Consider the following 17434-nt stretch of genomic DNA (forward strand, 5'->3'; position numbering starts at 1 on the left):
ACAGCACTGGATGTTTTAGTGTTTGCCTCTCACCTGATTCTAACCTCATTAAACCTTATTAGAGAAGGTATGATACCACTTTTTTGCTCCAATACCAATACTGAAGCCTTGAGTATCAGTTGATACAAATACCAATCCAATACTTTTGCTGTAAACATGAGCTATTTTTAATTGAAGCACTTCATTTAAGATGGGCGTCTAAAAGCATGAAGTGAATAACAACCCCCACACATGTGCTTCGCTGTATAGCTAGTTGCTCTTATGTTAACATTAGACTACATTTGTGAAAGTTATGGCACATTTTTTTTAATTCTATGTTTTTTCAATATATTAAACTCACCATCTACAGAGAATAAACTTAAATAAGGCATTTCCTGCAAATTCTAGTGCATAATTTCTTTATTTGCTGGGTTTAGCATGTTGTAAAAAAAAATTACACATCATATATTTCATCTGTTTTCCCCAGTGTGTTAAATTCACCAAATAAACAGTAACGGTATAGAGGATGTGTTAACTTACACTGTATGGACAAAAGTGTTGGGACACCTACACATTACACCCACAGTAGCTTTTATGAATCCCATTCTACATCCATAGGTATTAATATGGAGTTGGTCCACGTTTGCAGCTGTAACAGCTTCCATTCTTCTGAGAAGCTTTCTACAAGATGTTGGAGAGCGTCTGTGGGAATTTTTGTCCATTCATCCAGAAGAGATTTGTGAGGTCAGACACTGATCTTGGACGAGAGGGCCTGGCTAGCAAACTCTGTTCTAGTTTATCCCAAAGGTGACGAGGTTGAGGTCAGGGCTCTGTGCAGGGCCAGTCAAGTTCTTCCACACCAAACTCACCCAGGCATGACTTTATGGACCTTGCTTTGTGCACTGGGGCTCAGTCATTTGTGTGTTCCCACAAGGTTAGAAGCATAGAATTGTCCAAAATGTCTTGGTGCTGAAGCATTAAGATTTCCCTTCACTGGAACTAAGGGTTCTAGACCAACCCTGAAAAACAACCCCATATCATCATCCCTCCTCCACCAAACTTTACAGCTGGCACAAATGTGACATTTTAAATATGGACATAAATATGGAGTTAAAGATAAGTATTTTATTTGAAATGTGTCTGTCCAAGCCGATTAGATAATAAACAAAGTGTTTTCTGCTGCAGTAAAAAGACTGTTATTATTTTAACTAGAGCTCTGTGTAAGTTCTGTATGTGTGTCTGTGAACTGAAGCTTCTCCTTAACGTGCTCCTCTGCACCCATGATGAAATATATGGGCGACTATCCGTCCAAACGGACTCGCTCTGTGAACGAACTGACAGACCAAATCTTCGAGGGGGCGCTGAAGGCGGAGCCGCTGAAAGATGAGATCTACTGTCAGATTCTCAAACAGCTAACTGAGAATCATGTGAAGTAAGTCATACAGTATGTCCATCTGTCTCTTCAGCTTGTCTTGTTGCCTCCTGCTGTCACTTGCAAATGTCTTGTTGGCAGAAGTTTCAGCGCTTTTGTGCAGAGAGGCGTTACACTGACCTCTGTTCTCATTCAGAATATACACCGATCAGGCATAACATTATGACCACCTCCTTGTTTCTACGCTCTGCATACTTTGTTAGCCCCCTTTTACCCTGTTCTTCAGTGGCCAGGACCCCCATGGACCCTCACAGAGCAGGTACTATTTGGGTGGTGGATCATTCTCAGCACTGCAGTAACACTGACGCGGTGGTGGTGTGTTAGTGTGTGTTGTGCTGGTACGAGTGGATCAGACACAGCAGTGCTGCTGGGGTTTTTAAACACTGTGTCCACTCACTGTCCACTCTATTAGACACTCCTACCTTGTCAGTCCTCCTTGTAGATGTAAAGTCAGAGACGATAGCTCATCTGCTGCTGCACAGTTTGTGTTGGTCATCCTCTAGTCCTTCATCAGTGGTCACAGGACGCTGCCCACAGGACGCTGTTGGCTGGATATTTTTGGTTGGTGGACTATTCTCAGTCCAGTAGTGACACTGAGGTGTTTAAAAACTCCAGCAGCACTGCTGTATCTGATCCACTCAGACCAGCACAACACACAGTAACACACCACCACCACATCAGTGTTACTGCAGTGCTGAGAATGATCCACCACCCAAATAGTACCTGCTCTGTGAGGGTCCATGGGGGTCCTGACCACTGAAGAACAGGGTAAAAGGGGGCTAACAAAGTATACAGAGAAACAGATGGACTACAGTCTGTAACTGTAGAACTACAAAGTGCACCTATATAGTAAGTGGAGCTGATAAAATGGACAATAAGCGTAGAAACAAGGAGGTGGTCAGAATGTTATGCCTGATCAGTGTAAGTTGATTGCCTTCAATCTGGTTCACCACTATCTTTAATTCTTCATCCAGCATTTTTGAAAGATCCTTTACTGTCTTGCCTGCTGCATACAGAGTAGTGTCATCAGCTGCAGCTTGGCTCTGTTCAATACTAAAGGCAGATCGTTTATATATATCAAAAATAATAATGGGCCAAGACAACTTCCTTGAGGTGCTCCTAGGTTTACCCTTTTACTCTCTGACAGACATCCGTTATAGAAAACTCTTTGACGTCTATCCAAGAGATAACTTTGAAACCAAGCTATAGCTGTTGATTCTAGTGTAGTGTAGTTTTAAACTATAGTTGATATTAATGTGACAATATACAATAACCTCATGTTTGGTCATTGTGATGTGTGTGTGTGTGTGTGCAGGTACAGTGAGGAGAAAGGCTGGGAGCTGTTATGGTTGTGTACTGGACTCTTCCCTCCCAGTAATGTCCTCCTGCCCCACGTCCAGAGATTTCTCCAGTCAAAGAAACACCATCCGCTCGCCCTGGACTGCATGCAGAGACTGCAGAAAGCCTTACGGTACAGCCTTAAAGGGGAATTCCACCAATTTTTGAAAACTTCTACAGAATTCAGTCATTGAGATGTAAACAGAGTGGTTTGGTTTGAAATGGTTTATTGTAGAAAAAACATAGCAGATATCTACAACACAAATACAGCCATTTTATTAACTATATAAAACCACCAGTGAACCTACATGAGTCTTCTGAGCTTTTATATGGAATGTTGATGATGGAAAAGTAGTGATAAATCTCTCTCTCTCGCTTTGCTCCTCTCTCTCTCTCTCTCTCTCTCTCTCTCTCTCTCTCTCGCTTTGCTCTCTCTCTCTCTCTCTCTCTTGCTCCTCTCTCTCTCTCTCTCTCTCTCTCTCTCCCACTCTCTCTCTCTCTCTCTGCTCCTCTCTCTCTCTCTCTCTCTCTCTTTGCTCCTCTCTCTCTCTCTCTGCTTCTCTCTCTCTCTCTCTCCCTCCCTCCCTCTCTCTCTCTCTGCTCCTCTCTCTCTCTGCTCCTCTCTCTCTCTCTCTCTCTCTCTCTCTGTCTTTCATGCAATTCAGTTTTTTGTGAAACTGCTATTTTAGTGTGAAATAAAAATCCACACTATTCTAATTCAAAACACATTATTTTCTGATTTTCTGGCCAGTCCAGATTAGTAAATCACTCCATGTCACTCAGTCGCTCCAGGTTGTTAGTTTGTGTATTCACCTCCTCTGTTTTGGCACCTTTAGAGTGCTGCTCTTTAAAATCAGTACTAATGAAGTCAGGTGAGCTAAAAGCATTTGTTCAGTAGACACAACCACTGCAGTGAATGGTTCCTTCTGAATATGTTGCTCCTGTGTTGTCAGGAACGGCTCCAGGAAGTATCCTCCTCACCTGGTGGAAGTGGAGGCGATCCAGCACAAGACAACTCAGATCTTTCACAAAGTGTACTTCCCAGACGACACAGACGAGGTAAAAGAGGAGCGAACACGTACAGTACCAGTCCAAACATGAGTGTTTTTTAATATTTTTCACATTTTAAAGTAGCAGTGAAGACATCAATCTCACAAAATGACATTAAAACACTGACCTTCTACTAAATCAGACCCCACCTACCAGCAACTCACCTGATTCGCTCAAACGCATAAATGAGGAGAGTCATTCCACTAATTAACTCTTAATGAAGCACACATGCTAATTAGGATGGCATAATGATTGGTGTTTATTATTTTTACACTATAAATTTCACTAAAGTCCTACATGAAAAATGGTTGATTTTGAAAAAATATTCTTTAAATTTAATTGCATTTGTTTTGGAAGTTCATACTAAGGCATCTACAGTTGTATGCAAAAGTTTGGGCACCCCGGTCAATTACAAACCCAATTTCAAAAAAAGTTGGGACAGCAGGTAAAATCCCCAAAAAACAACAAAAAAAAAAACAAAAAAAACCCAAAAAAACAGAAACTTCTAATCAACTTCTTTGATTTTTCTGTGAATATATGCTCATTCTGAAATTCATGCCTGCAACACATTCCAAAAAAGTTAGGACAGTTTAGGAATCCAGGAAGGGCAGAGTCCTTTATAGGCAAGATAGGATTGAGGCTCACCAATTTGACAGAAATGCATCATCGCATAGTACAACAGTTTGATAAGGTTCTTCAGCCAAGCATTGCAAAAACGCCAGGCATTTCATCCTCTACAGTGCATAATGTCCTCAAATTCAGGAAATCAGGAAATGTCAGCAACTTCCAAAAACACCGCCGACTTCTCTGGGCTCGAGCTCATCAAATGGACTGATACACAGGAGAAATGTGTTTTTGTGGTCTGACGAGCCCACCTTTCAGATTCTTTATGGAAATACTGGTTGTTGTGTTCTCCAAGCCAAAGTAAAAAGAATCCAGATTATTACCAGTGTAAAGTTCAAATGCCAGCGATTGTCATGGATTGGTGGGGTATTAGTGAATATCTTGCTTCACTGCATCTGCGAAAACGTTGTTAACACTGAACACATTTTGGAGCAACACATGCTGCCTTTTAGATGGCATCATTTTCAGGGACATCCATGCTTATTTCAACATGACAACACCAAACTACGTTCTGCATGTGTTACAATAGCATGGCTGTGTAATCAGAGAGTGCTTGACTCTCCTGTCTGCAGTCCAAATGTGTGTCTTATTAAGCTTAAAATACGACAACAAAGGCCCTGTACAGTCGCACTGCTGAAGACTTTCACTTAGCTAAGTGTAAATAAGTGAACACATCCTCTGCAGAGAACATGCTTCTGCACATTGTACTGCACAGTTACTGTTGTGAGTCTCTTACCACAAACAAACCACTGATCAAATATTGCCTGTTACTTTGGATCTCTGTGCTGTTTGCGACATAGATGACAAGATTTCTAGGCGTGCGACAGAGAGACCTTTATCCGCTCCTCTCTCTCCTCATTCTGAATGACACAAATCTCATAATTGCATACAGACCCGGTTCAGTTGGAAGTCAGTACATGTGTAATTTTCTGTCTGAAATTAGATGAACGTTGTGTAACAGGCTGTTCAGGTCAGCAGTGTCTCCTCACTGCGGTTTAAATGTCTCTTCTTCCTTTCACTTGACCCAGTGCAACTGTGCAATTGGATTAGAGGTCAAACTTGCTGTAAATACTCTCTCTCTCTCTCTCTCTCTCCCTCTCGCTCTCTCTCTCCCTCCCTGTCTCTCTCTCAGGCTTTCGAGGTCGAGTCCAGCACCAAGGCTAAGGACTTCTGTTTGAACATCTCCGGCCGCCTGCTGCTCAAATCTCCGGAGGGCTTCAGCCTGTTTGTAAAGATTTCCGATAAGGTGCTATCAGCTGCTCTCCAAGCAGAGTTACTGCCAGAATCACTCAGACTTTGCCAGAACACAGTGAAACTGGACAGAAGACAAGCTCTCACTTTCCTCCAGTTTCAGACCATTAACCAGTACAGCTGCATCTGCATTAAGTTGCATTCATTTTATCTGCATTAATTTCAACTGTGGTAGCAATGAAAGCATGAATGTCAGTCATTGAACATGGATTGGAAAAGAAGTTATGACAGTGCGTTGTTTTAAAATCTGATATTTTTCTGCTAACAGGTGATAAGTGTTCCAGAAGGTGATTTCTTCTTCGACTTTGTCCGACATCTCACTGACTGGATCAAGAAAGCCAGACCTGCTAAAGATGGTATGGATATTGCAAAGCATGGAGTATCATTGCTCATCTTTTAAATGTACAGTTCAGTCGTATGCAAAACGTTTTTGTTGATTTTCTGAGTGTAAATAAGTGAACACATCCTCTACAGAGAACACACTCCTGCACATTTTAATACACTGTCTTTCTGCCCTATTTCACATAGATATTTTGAGAAAAAAGTTGTACTATTTTGAGAAAAAAAAGTCATAATATTTCGAGAAAAAATCTGAAATATTTCAAGAAAAAAGTCATATTTTCTGTAAATAAGTCATAGAATTAGGACATTAATACCAGGAAAGGTCTCAATATTGTGGCCAAAGGCTTTGCAAAGGGAAGGCAGCCCCTCCTCGTGTTAAATGAGGGGCGGTGAGTTGGTGGAGTTCTACTTTCATATCGATTCACCCATAAAGAAACACTCAGTCTCCCTGTCTCTCCTGCACATCAGCACCAGCCTGTTATTAGTATAAGAACCGGCTGAAACGGCTGTTTATCTAGAATAAAGAGCCAGACGGACTCGGAGGAAACTGTCTGTCTGTGTTGTTGAAGGAGAATCGCAGGCAGGGTCGTCTACACGGCTATTGGGGGCTACATCTCCACACCATTCAAAGAGGGCATGAAGTTTCACAGACAGTGAGAATGATGATCAAAATGATCCACAGAGAGACAGGAATGTGTTGGACTCCGGCGCCAGTACAGCAACTGAGACCCCAACGCGTTATGACAGCCCCCTACAGTTAACCCACCTACAGTTAGCCCACTTTATCCTCCAAATATTACGACTTTTTTCTCAAAATATTACGACTTTAGTATATTACGAATCGCTGTCGTACGATTTGCCCCTTATGACAAAAGTTTACAATCTGAAGCGATTTTCCAGGTGGGGAGCTCAATCGTACGCAACTGATGGATGATCTGGTAGTGTGAGAAGAGAAACAAGTGCATCTTTAGCCCCCTGATCAAACTCTGCAGTGATCGGAAACCCTCCAGTATAATCAGACGTTTGATATTTACGACTCAAAACGTTCACGAATTCTGTGGTGTGAGAAGGTCAGAGATTTACTCAACGAGTGATTCAAACAACAGCCAATCAGAGAAAACAGGCAAAGAGACCAGCACGCACGCTGTCTGAACAGAGGAGCTGCGTGTAAAACACAGGCAGATTGGAGCTGTTATCATGTTGATGTTTGGATCCAGATGTCAAAGCACTCTCTTTACAGTTTCAGCTCTGCTGCCAGTTTGCAGTGAAATATTTCTCCAGCTTTCTCTGTATCAGCACTTCTGAGCCCCATATTAATCACCAGTTTGCACTTTCACTGCACATAAAAGCACAAACAGGTCCAGTAAGGTTAGCTTTGTTTGTGTGTTGTGATCTCTGAGGAGATCTGGGAGTTTGAGTTCTTATTCGTAGCCCAAACTCGGTATGTGTGATATTCTCTCTCTCTGCCTTGTCGTCTAGTCTGAGCGCCCCCACGACTAAACAACAAGAGACTCTGTGACAAACTGACGTTGAGTTTGTGATGCTCTCAGATTTCCAGATCTCCAGTGCAAAAGTTTATTGCTAGACAGACTAAAAATGTTAAGAAATAAGGGATTCATTCAAGTTTGATTTCATAAGTCAAGCTTTTAACTCTGACTTGATTCAGTCATAAAGTCTTTGTCTCCTACTGCTCACCAGGTATAGTGCCTTCATTGACCTACCAGGTGTTCTTCATGAAGAAGCTGTGGACTAACACAGTCCCAGGAAAGGACTCTTTTGCTGACTCTATCTTCCATTACTACCAGGTAAGTTGGCTTGAGGTGGATGACTACGATCACAGCTCGTAGTCGTCCTCACTTCTGTTCAGATAATACTTTTCATATGAATTTTTCTGCTGGGTTCTGTGTCGGTGAGCTTTATTTTGTTTGTGCTTTATGTAACTGCATGTAATCCCATCTGTAATGCTGCCTCCATCCAGGAGCTTCCTAAGTATCTTCGCGGTTACCACAAATGCTCGCGAGACGAAGTCTTCCAGCTGGCAGCTCTGATCTACCGAGTCAAATTTGAAGACGACAAATCCTACTTTCCCAGCATCCCTAAAATGCTGAAAGAGCTGATTCCCCAGGACCTGATCCGCCAGCTCTCCCCTGACGACTGGAAGCGGGTGCGTTTCTTACTGCAAAGCATGTTGGGCAGTTCTTGTCCAGTTGTCCACTTTCTTCAACTCCACTTCCACCTGCTATTAAACTGAAGTGGAGCTCTTTGCCTTACTGTTTTTTATTGTGTCTGACGTGTTGATTGTACAAACTTCTGCTGCAGTCGATTGTGGCGTACTTCAATAAGCACGCTGGCAAGTCGAGGGAGGAGGCCAAGCTGATGTTTCTGAAGATCATTTTCAAGTGGCCCACGTTCGGCTCTGCTTTCTTTGAAGTGAAGGTAACAGTCTTACTTTACCGTTAAATGCAGGTCTACAGCACTGACTAACACTGTTATACAGGGAGATTCACTTGAAAGAGGCCCCGAATATTCCGTTGTAATTCCCGTTAGGATGAAGCAATCTGAACCAAACAAATACGCTACATACCTTGACGTATGTGTAATCGATTACATTACATGCGATGCCGGAAGTGATCTCCGTTTTCATACATGAAGGTGTACGGGGGTATGCACCCGGAAGTTGCGAACAGTGGTTAAACATTGCGACGGCTGTCCGGCACCTACCTCATCGCTCCGACGCAGGGGCATCCCGGCTTGTTCAAAGCTCCATATACTGAGTAGCACATTGCATGTTGTTTCGTTCAGATTGCTTCGTCCTAGCGAGAGTTAGTGGTCAGGCCATGGACCCTCACAGAGCAGGTACTATTTGGGTGGCGGATCATTCTCTGTGTCAGCGCAACACACACTAACACACCACCACCACGTCAGTGTTACTGCAGTGCTGAGAGTGATCCACCACCCAAACAGTACCTGCTCTGTGAGGGTCCATGGGGGTCCTGACCACTGAAGAACAGGGTAAAAGGGGGCTAACAAAGTATGCAGAGAAACAGATGGACTACAGTCTGTAACAGTAGAACTACAAAGTGCATCTATATAGTAAGTGGAGCTGATAAAATGGACAATTATATATATATATATATATATATATATATAGAATATAGCTGTTTCAATCCTGTGTACCCATTAATGTCTTGGAACTGAAGGCTCATAGGGACATGGGTCACATTTTGTACCAGAACATGTCAGAACCATAAGCTTTATGATCCAGAATTGTCGCCTACTTCTGTCTGGCTGAGGTGGCGAGGCTGGCAGCGCCATGACAGGCTCCCTGGTGTTAAACAGAGAGCTGGTTGGCACAGTCAGGGCACAGTGACTTCATCTCCTCTCATTTCCCCCACCTGCAGCAAACCACTGAGCCCAACTTCCCTGAGATCTTGCTGATAGCCATCAACAAACACGGAGTGAGCCTCATAGACCCAAAGACCAAGGTATGCGAGTCTGTGTGAGAGAGTTTCTGTAAGAGTGTAGCTGACTGAATGACTTTTGAATGAAACATGTTGTCCTCTCTCTGTGTTGTCCCAGGACATTTTGACCACCCACCCCTTCACAAAGATCTCCAACTGGAGCAGTGGAAACACGTACTTCCACATCACCATCGGCAACCTGGTGCGAGGAAGCAAGCTGCTCTGTGAAACCTCGCTGGTGAGAGATGTATTTCAATACTGTTTGAATTCCACAGAATAAAAGGATGATCATGAGCCCAGAGCACATCGACCCAAAGTTCTCCAATGAACCCAAACTCGTGTCTACCTGTGTTTGCTGCCCTGGAAGTCTCTAGAAGTGTAATTCAAACCACAATATGCCAGATTCACCTCTTTAACTAATTAACAAGCCTCTCATGGTGGTGTCTGGGTGTTAGAACAGGGGAAAATATGTTCAGCCAGAGAACTTGTAGAGAGGAGAATTTCCACTCTGTAATGTCTTCTGGGTTTCTCAGACGCTAGCGGGCGCTCCTGAGCAAGTCCAAAATGAATGGGTTAAGATGGAGCATTTGAGCATTCATTGAGGTTCTTGGGGTGCCCTCTGCTGTTTTGCAGTCCTGTTTTTGATATAATGGGGGAAATAGGGAGTGGCCATACTCCTCAAAAACCAGCTCTGGTTCAGCACGCAGGGTCTTTGGGTATCCATGTTCTAGAATGTTCTTTCTGCACTCACATTGGTTTATTTGGCTTGGGATGAGTACTAAAGCCACCAGCCACATTTAAAATGACGGTTTGTTGGAAATTGTTGGAGTTTGTTGGAAAATGATGGCGTTTCTTGGAGAACAATGGTGTTTGTATGTTGGTGTTCAATATAGAATCAAGGTGTTTGATGGAAAATGATGGTGTTTGTTAGAGAATTATAATGTTTTGTTTGATGGAAAATGAAGGTGTTTGTTGGATAATGATGCTGTTTGTTGGAGAACGGTGGTATTTTGTTTGATGGAGAATGATAGTGTTTGATGGGGAATGATTGATGGAGAATGATGGTGTTTGTTGGAGAATTGTGGTGTTTTGTTTGATGGAGAATGCTGGTGTTTGATAGGGAATGATTGATGGAAAATGATGGTGTTTGTTGGAGAATGATGGTGTTTGATGGGGAGTGATTGATGGAAAATGGTGATGTTTGATAGAGTATGAAGGTGTTTGATGGAGAATGATGGTGTTTGATAGGGAATGATTGATGGAGAATGATGGTGTTTGTTGGAGAATGATGGTGTTTGATGGGGAGTGATTGATGGAAAATGGTGATGTTTGATAGAGTATGAAGGTGTTTGATGGAGAATGATGGTGTTTGATAGGGAATGATTAATGGAGAATGATGGTGTTTGATGGGGAGTGATTGATGGAAATAGTGGTGTTTGATAGAGTATGAAGGTGTTTGGAGAATGATTGACAGAGAATGGGGGTGTTTGATGGGTAATGATTGATGGAGAATGATGGTGTTTGATGTTGAATGATGGTCTTTGCTGGAGAATAATGATGTGTAGTAGAGAGTGAAGAATGATGGTGTCTGTTGGAGAAAAAGTGTTTTTGCAACTATGACAGTATTTATCTGGAGAGCATTGGTGTATGTTGGTGAATGATTGTTGGAGAATGATGGTGTTAGGTGGAGAATGATAGTGAGCTAAACGGTCAGAGTGAAGGATCTGTTTTCCCCATTTGTCCTTAACAGGGCTACAAAATGGACGACCTGCTGACGTCCTACATCAGCCAGATGCTGACCACCATGAGTAAGCAGCGGAGCTCGCGGGGCCACAGCAAGTGAACGTCTTACTGGCGGGAGGCGGCGGAGCTGGTGCGTCTGCTGCGGCCCATGGGCCAGCCGTGCAGCTGGAGCCGGACCTTCGCGTGGCAGCTGTGGAGGATGAGCCGCAGCCCCTCCGCTAGCTCCCTGGGCTCCGGATACCCCGACCTAGATGACGATGATGATGCCATTTCTTCTCCCTCCACTGAGGACACCTACCTCTGACTGGACCTGGGGCTGGAGACTGAGCTACCGGCCATAAAGCTGCTAGCCTCCCGCCTCTGATAATAAATATAATGATAATAATACATTTTATTTATATAGCGCCTTTACGAAGCTCAAGGTCGCTCTACAAATCATCAACAATGAAGAGCAAAGCCCAGCAATGATGCACATTAATAACAAGGAAAACAAGAGAGAAGAACAGAAAATTAAACAGGCAAGAAAAATATACAACCAAAAGAAATAAAATGAGTGAATAAGAGACAACAAACACTGTGAGGTATAGACAGATAAGGAAACGTTTTCAGTGTAATTCTGTACACTATACCTGATTCTGTGACACAAACATTGATGTTTAAGTGGCTTCGTGGGACGGTTGCTCTGCTGATAGTGCATGTGAGAGTTATGGACAGAGTGCAGCTGAACGCAGGTTATAAATGAGCTGCAGTGTCTTTATGTTTTGAATTATGCAAGAAAGCTTTTACCAGTTAATTTGGGTACAATGTCATTTTTACGACTATTATAAATACTATCATGAATCATGAACATATAATTAAGCACAGCAGTGTTTCGTTTAAGGGTTTCCTCATAAAGCAAGTGCCCAACTGTTCCTGGGCAGTTTTTACTTTGGGCTGAAGTTGTGTAATATTTAAAGGGGCATTTTGGCCTAAAACCGTCATTTTACCGTGTTAATATTTGTCATTTTTGTCCTGTTATGTAATATTCTGCAGTACAGCCTCTTCGGTTTGACACAGTTCATAATTTTGTGTCCTCTTTTGTCCATCAGTGTTGTCTCACTACAATACCCAGCATGCATTAGGCAAATATATTACCCAACCATTAGGACCCCCACAGCAGTCCTAACAGCTAGCATAGCCACTTAGTCTAATAAATAAAGAACAAAAACGTTTCAAAAAGCCCAAAAAAACACCCCAAAGCTGTTGTGGTTTTTCAAAAGCTCCTCCCACCTTCAAGGTACATCATCGGAAGGGGATTTTCTTAGTTTTTAAACCAGAAAATCTCCTGTGACACTGCCGTAAATTGTGAATAGGCATGTTTTAAACCGGTGTAGCGATGGTTATATTTGTCAATTTGGCCAGAGCACCCCTTTAATTTATGATGCAGCCCATCTTATGAAAAATCAGGGTGGTTTGGATGTTCCAACCAAAATAGGCATGTTATTTTCTCAACTATAGCTGTGGAAATGTAGAGCCCAGGGATAAGAGGTCTGATGGAAGGTTTTGTAAGAGCTTATGTTGTATTATGTGAATTGTAAACTGACTGTAGCATTTTTATATCTTAGCTTTCTGTTGGAAGCCTTAATTTGTTCATTTTTGAATTGTGTGTGTAAGTACTGTATGTTTTTATAGGTGTGAACACTGTGAAGTAGATTTGTAAGGGTTAATGGATTAATCTAGAATCTTTTAGGCTTCTATTTGTTTTTAATGTTGGGTCAAAGAAATGGTTCTCAGAAGAGTCAGCGCTTCTACAGTCCTCATTGTGTAAGCTGAAGGATTGTTAGGCTGGCGAACAGTGAGAAAGGGAGTTATGAAACTCATGGCCTTATTTCATGATCGTGTCTGTGTAACGAGGGGCTGGAATGTGGAAAGTCTAACCTAGTTTGTGAACTTTATTTTTCATGTGGCTTATTAACACTTTCAAAGCTCGACCTTTAACCGTTCTAGGATCTACGTATCTGGTGTTTATTTTGGTTCTGGTATTGTCTTTAGAGTGTTCTTTGTGTTCTTACCCTGGTCCTCCTCCACGTTGTGTAGATATGTTGCTAAAGTAAAGGTTTAAAGGTCATTTTATCATTTCATATATGTTTACTTGACCTGAGATGACTCAAATGATGAGGGTCAGAATATTCGGGTTGTCAAGTTGCTTCAAGTGTATCAGGCCAAACTACAGTACTGGGCTTCATTTATTTAATTTCTAGTCAAAATTGCATGTAAGTACAAATATTTTTCAACATCTGAGAAAAAAAAACAGATTTATTTACTGATTTTTTATTACAGCTTCCATTCTTTTCAGGAGACCCACTTTCAGTTTCTCAAAGAATCTGCAGACACACCTCCAAAATTCAGTCTTAGAAGCTGGTTGATCATTTTCTGAGGTAATCAAACACATTGAGTGATGTTGAGGTCTGGACTCTGGGGTGGTCAGTCCATTGTTTCGCTTCTTTGTTTGATGTGTCCGTCTCCTTTTCTCAGTGAGGTTCTTCTTGACAGCTACACATCCTTTCAGACCCACAGCGCTGAGTCGTCTTCTCACAGTGGAAGGATGGACAGAAACACCTGTAGATGTTTTCAGATCTGAAGCAGCTTGATTTTCTCCTCTCTCTCAGAGATGAAAGCTTTAAGTGCTGTTTATCTGATGGGGGCAGTTTTGGGGTCTACCAGGTCTTCCAGGTGGTTGTTAGGGGTTGCTTTTTCTCTGTAGCGTTTATTTGTTTTTTGAACTCCAGTTTTGATAACTCCTGTTTTTCACTTACTTTTCTTTGTCTTCTTCCTTATGCAATCTTTTACCAGATCTCGGAAATATCTCCTGAAAAATGAAGATCTTGTACTTAATGGCCATTTTGACTGGCAGTTAAATAAATGAAAGGTGGTCTCTGACTTTTGTGCAGTGCTCTACAGCCTAAATCACGGTACAGTTCACTCCCATTATGAGATGAATACCCTTGTTCTACATTCATAAAGACGGGGAAATCAACCTCAGAACTTTGCGCTCCTAACTTCAGAGCGTTTACGCAACCTCAGCTGTTTAAGGCTGCCAAAAAATGGATGCTCACAGTGAGCTATTTTGTTTGCTTCAGAAATCTTGGAGTTTACCCTTCCAGTTATCCAAATATCTTCATATTCAAATATCTTCATATTCAGTTGTCTCAAATCACATATACAGAACCTCAAAATGGTGCTTAAAAAACAAGCTATTGTTTTATTGGGCCTCGTTCACCAACTGTTCTTAAGAAGAAATTTCTTCTTAAAACCCACTTAAGCAGTTTTCAGTGAGATTCTGACATATATATATATATATATATATATATCCTCACAGAGCAGGTACTATTTGGGTGGTGGATCATTCTCAGCACTGCAGTAACACTGACGTGGTGGTGGTGTGCTAGTGTGTGTTGTGCTGGTCTGAGTGGATCAGACACAGCAGTGCTGCTGGAGTTTTTAAACACTGTGTCCACTCACTGTCCACTCTATTAGACACTCCTACCTTGTCAGTCCTCCTTGTAGATGTAAAGTCAGAGACGACAGCTCACCCTGCTGCTGCACAGTTTGGGTTGGTCATCCTGTAGTCCTTCATCAGTGGTCACAGGACGCTGCCCACAGGACGCTGTTGACTGGATATTTTTGGTTGGTGGACTATTCTCAGTCCAGCAGTGACACTGAGGTATTTAAAAACTCCAGCAGCACTGCTGTGTCTGATCCACTCAGACCAGCGCAACACACACTAACACACCACCACCACGTCAGTGTTACTGCAGTGCTCAGAATGATGATTATGCAGATGAAATAAAGCCTCAAAGTGAATTCTTATATAGATTTAGACCCCTCCTGGGTAAAGTGAGACCCTCCTAAACAGTCGAAACGGTTTATATGACATGTTTCTGTATGTAGTCTGACATTGTAAAGCAGTGAAACAGTACACTCAGGGCTTATTTTTAAGGCGTGGTCATTCATTTCTTGGAAAGAGCAGCCATTCCGCGGCTTTGTTTATATTGAAAATATTTCCATTTTGTTCAATGGTGAGTGACTGGTGGATTAAAAAAACACAGGAAGAATCTGAAATGCCGTTTCTTAATCAGAATACCTTTTTTTAATTCCATTATGATGATATTTACAGCCATACAACAGTTACAGGAAAATAAATGCATTAAGACAGAATGTAATAAATATAAATCATACTAGCTGTCACATTTCATGTAGCTGGCACGGCTTTATTCGTCTCTTTACTGGGAACCTGATATGTGGAGTGTAGACTAAAAACACATAGCATTCCTCACTGAACGAGCGGCTGTATGTTTACTGTAGCAGCTCACGTATGAAAGTGCGTCAGGTGCAATGTCTAAAAGTGCTGCAGTGTCTCGAGCACTAATATTGGCCTGGAGCCACATTATAAAACAATACATTTACTCTTTATCTATGTCTTTATTTTCCTTTTTGTTTTGTTTGAGAAAAAAATAAACTTCAGCCACTGGTTGTGACATCACAAACATGAACTCAGCTGTTTGTGCAGCTTGGTTTCTATATTGTGGCTGTCAGAACAAAACCTTGTATCGCCAAGGAAGGGCAAACATTCTGAATAGTGATTCTGAAAGTAACTTCAGGCCATTTTTATAGGTCCACTCATCATGAAACATCCACACAATGCGCAGGGCAGGTAGGTTATGTAAATAAAGCAGTAAAAGACAGACGAAAAAAGGTTTTGTCCTGCAGCGACGATATATGTGCACACTGTTAAACATGAGAGGTCAGCTCAGCTCAAATTGATATAGTAACTGATTACATGGCTTTTCGTGCATTGATTCAACTTAAAGACACAACTCAAACTCCTGCTAGACATTTTTCCTCTTGGGTACCCACTTATGGATGGCTATGGCATTGCTGGGGCTCAAACTCACAACCTCCTGTTGGGATGACAGCTTAGTCCACTGCACCACTCAGGAACCCATGAAGCAGGTCAGATTTTGTGTCTACAAATGTTTAATACGCTAGAAAATATTTGTTGTTTTAATGGTAAAGCATAGCATAGAAAGCCTGAGTGATGCAGTGGACTAAGCTGCCTCCCCAGCAGGAGGTTGTGAGTTTAAGCCCCAGCGATGCCATAGTCATCTGTAAGTGGAGCCCAAGAGGAAAAATGTCTAGCAGGATAGTGTGATGGAGAGAGTCCTGGCTGGTGGGGAAGATGAATATAAAAACAGGTTCATTTTATTTACCTAACTTTTGACTCAACTAAGAAGTTTGAGTTGTGTGAACTCAGCTCAGATTTTGTGTCTACAAATGTTTAATGCACTAGAAAATATTTGTTTTAACGGTAAAGCATGGCGTCATCTCATGTGGTGCAGCTGTGTAAAAATTCATCCCAACATCAGGAGGTTGTGAGTTTCAATCCCAGCAATACCACAGCTGTCCATATTTGGAAGCCCAAGAGGAAAATATGCCAGATGAGACTGTGCAAGTGAAGGAGCGCCAGCTAGTGGAGAAACTGAGTAAAAAAAACACAAATTCAGTTTTGTTTATCTAACTGAGATGCAGATGTAGAAACAGTAGCTGGGAGGATTTTTGACTCAACTAAGAAGTCTGAGTTGTGTCAACTCTGGTGTCCTCAAGTTGGGTCAACTCAAGAAAAGCCATGTAATCAGTTACTACATCATTTTAAGTTGAGCAGACCTCTCATGTTTTACCGTGCAGTCTCTTGGCTCACACCTGTATCTTCAATTTTATTCAGCTTTGACCAAATTTCAGTCTTCGTTTTGGAGCTTCAGCCACGTCATGTAATTGCATATTTTGCGAACCAATTTTAATCACGTTAGAACACAGATTGTCTTATTCCTCTCGCATTAGTCTTAGTGGTGACGGATAAACAGACTAAGATTATGACATAAAACTATCGCTCTCATTCTTTTGACCCCTGTTTACACCTGGCCAGTTCATGTGACTTGTATTCAGACTGGTTCCTAATGAGATTATAACCGCATGCGCTCACACTAGGCAGTCTCTGGTTAGTTGGACTAAAATCGATTGCTTTAAATGGTGCAGATCAGCTCAAACACTGATGCTCAGTCGCCTGTGTTGGTCCTTCTTTCTTCTGTTCTATTTCTATGCAAAATCTCACGTGTGTGTTCTGTCATTCATTGTTTTCTGCGCACACAAACCAAACCACGCCCATCCTTTATCACTC

General features: G+C 42.0%; 1 protein-coding gene across 1 annotated transcript in view; it reads left to right on the top strand.

Moving 5' to 3' along the window:
* Nucleotides 1-13553, top strand: part of myo7aa (myosin VIIAa) — a 69583-nt gene extending 56030 nt beyond the window's left edge. Inside the window, 11 exon segments of the mRNA XM_036584922.1 lie at nt 1258-1411; nt 2727-2882; nt 3703-3808; nt 5556-5669; nt 5943-6030; nt 7715-7821; nt 7995-8180; nt 8336-8452; nt 9418-9501; nt 9596-9715; nt 11228-13553. Of these exon segments, the coding sequence (XP_036440815.1) occupies nt 1258-1411; nt 2727-2882; nt 3703-3808; nt 5556-5669; nt 5943-6030; nt 7715-7821; nt 7995-8180; nt 8336-8452; nt 9418-9501; nt 9596-9715; nt 11228-11320 (1325 nt within the window). The 3' untranslated portion in view covers nt 11321-13553.
* The last annotated feature ends 3881 nt before the right edge of the window (nt 13554-17434 follow it).

This window comes from Colossoma macropomum, unplaced genomic scaffold (assembly GCF_904425465.1).
Source record: "Colossoma macropomum unplaced genomic scaffold, Colossoma_macropomum, whole genome shotgun sequence".
In the NCBI taxonomy this organism is placed as follows: domain Eukaryota; kingdom Metazoa; phylum Chordata; class Actinopteri; order Characiformes; family Serrasalmidae; genus Colossoma; species Colossoma macropomum.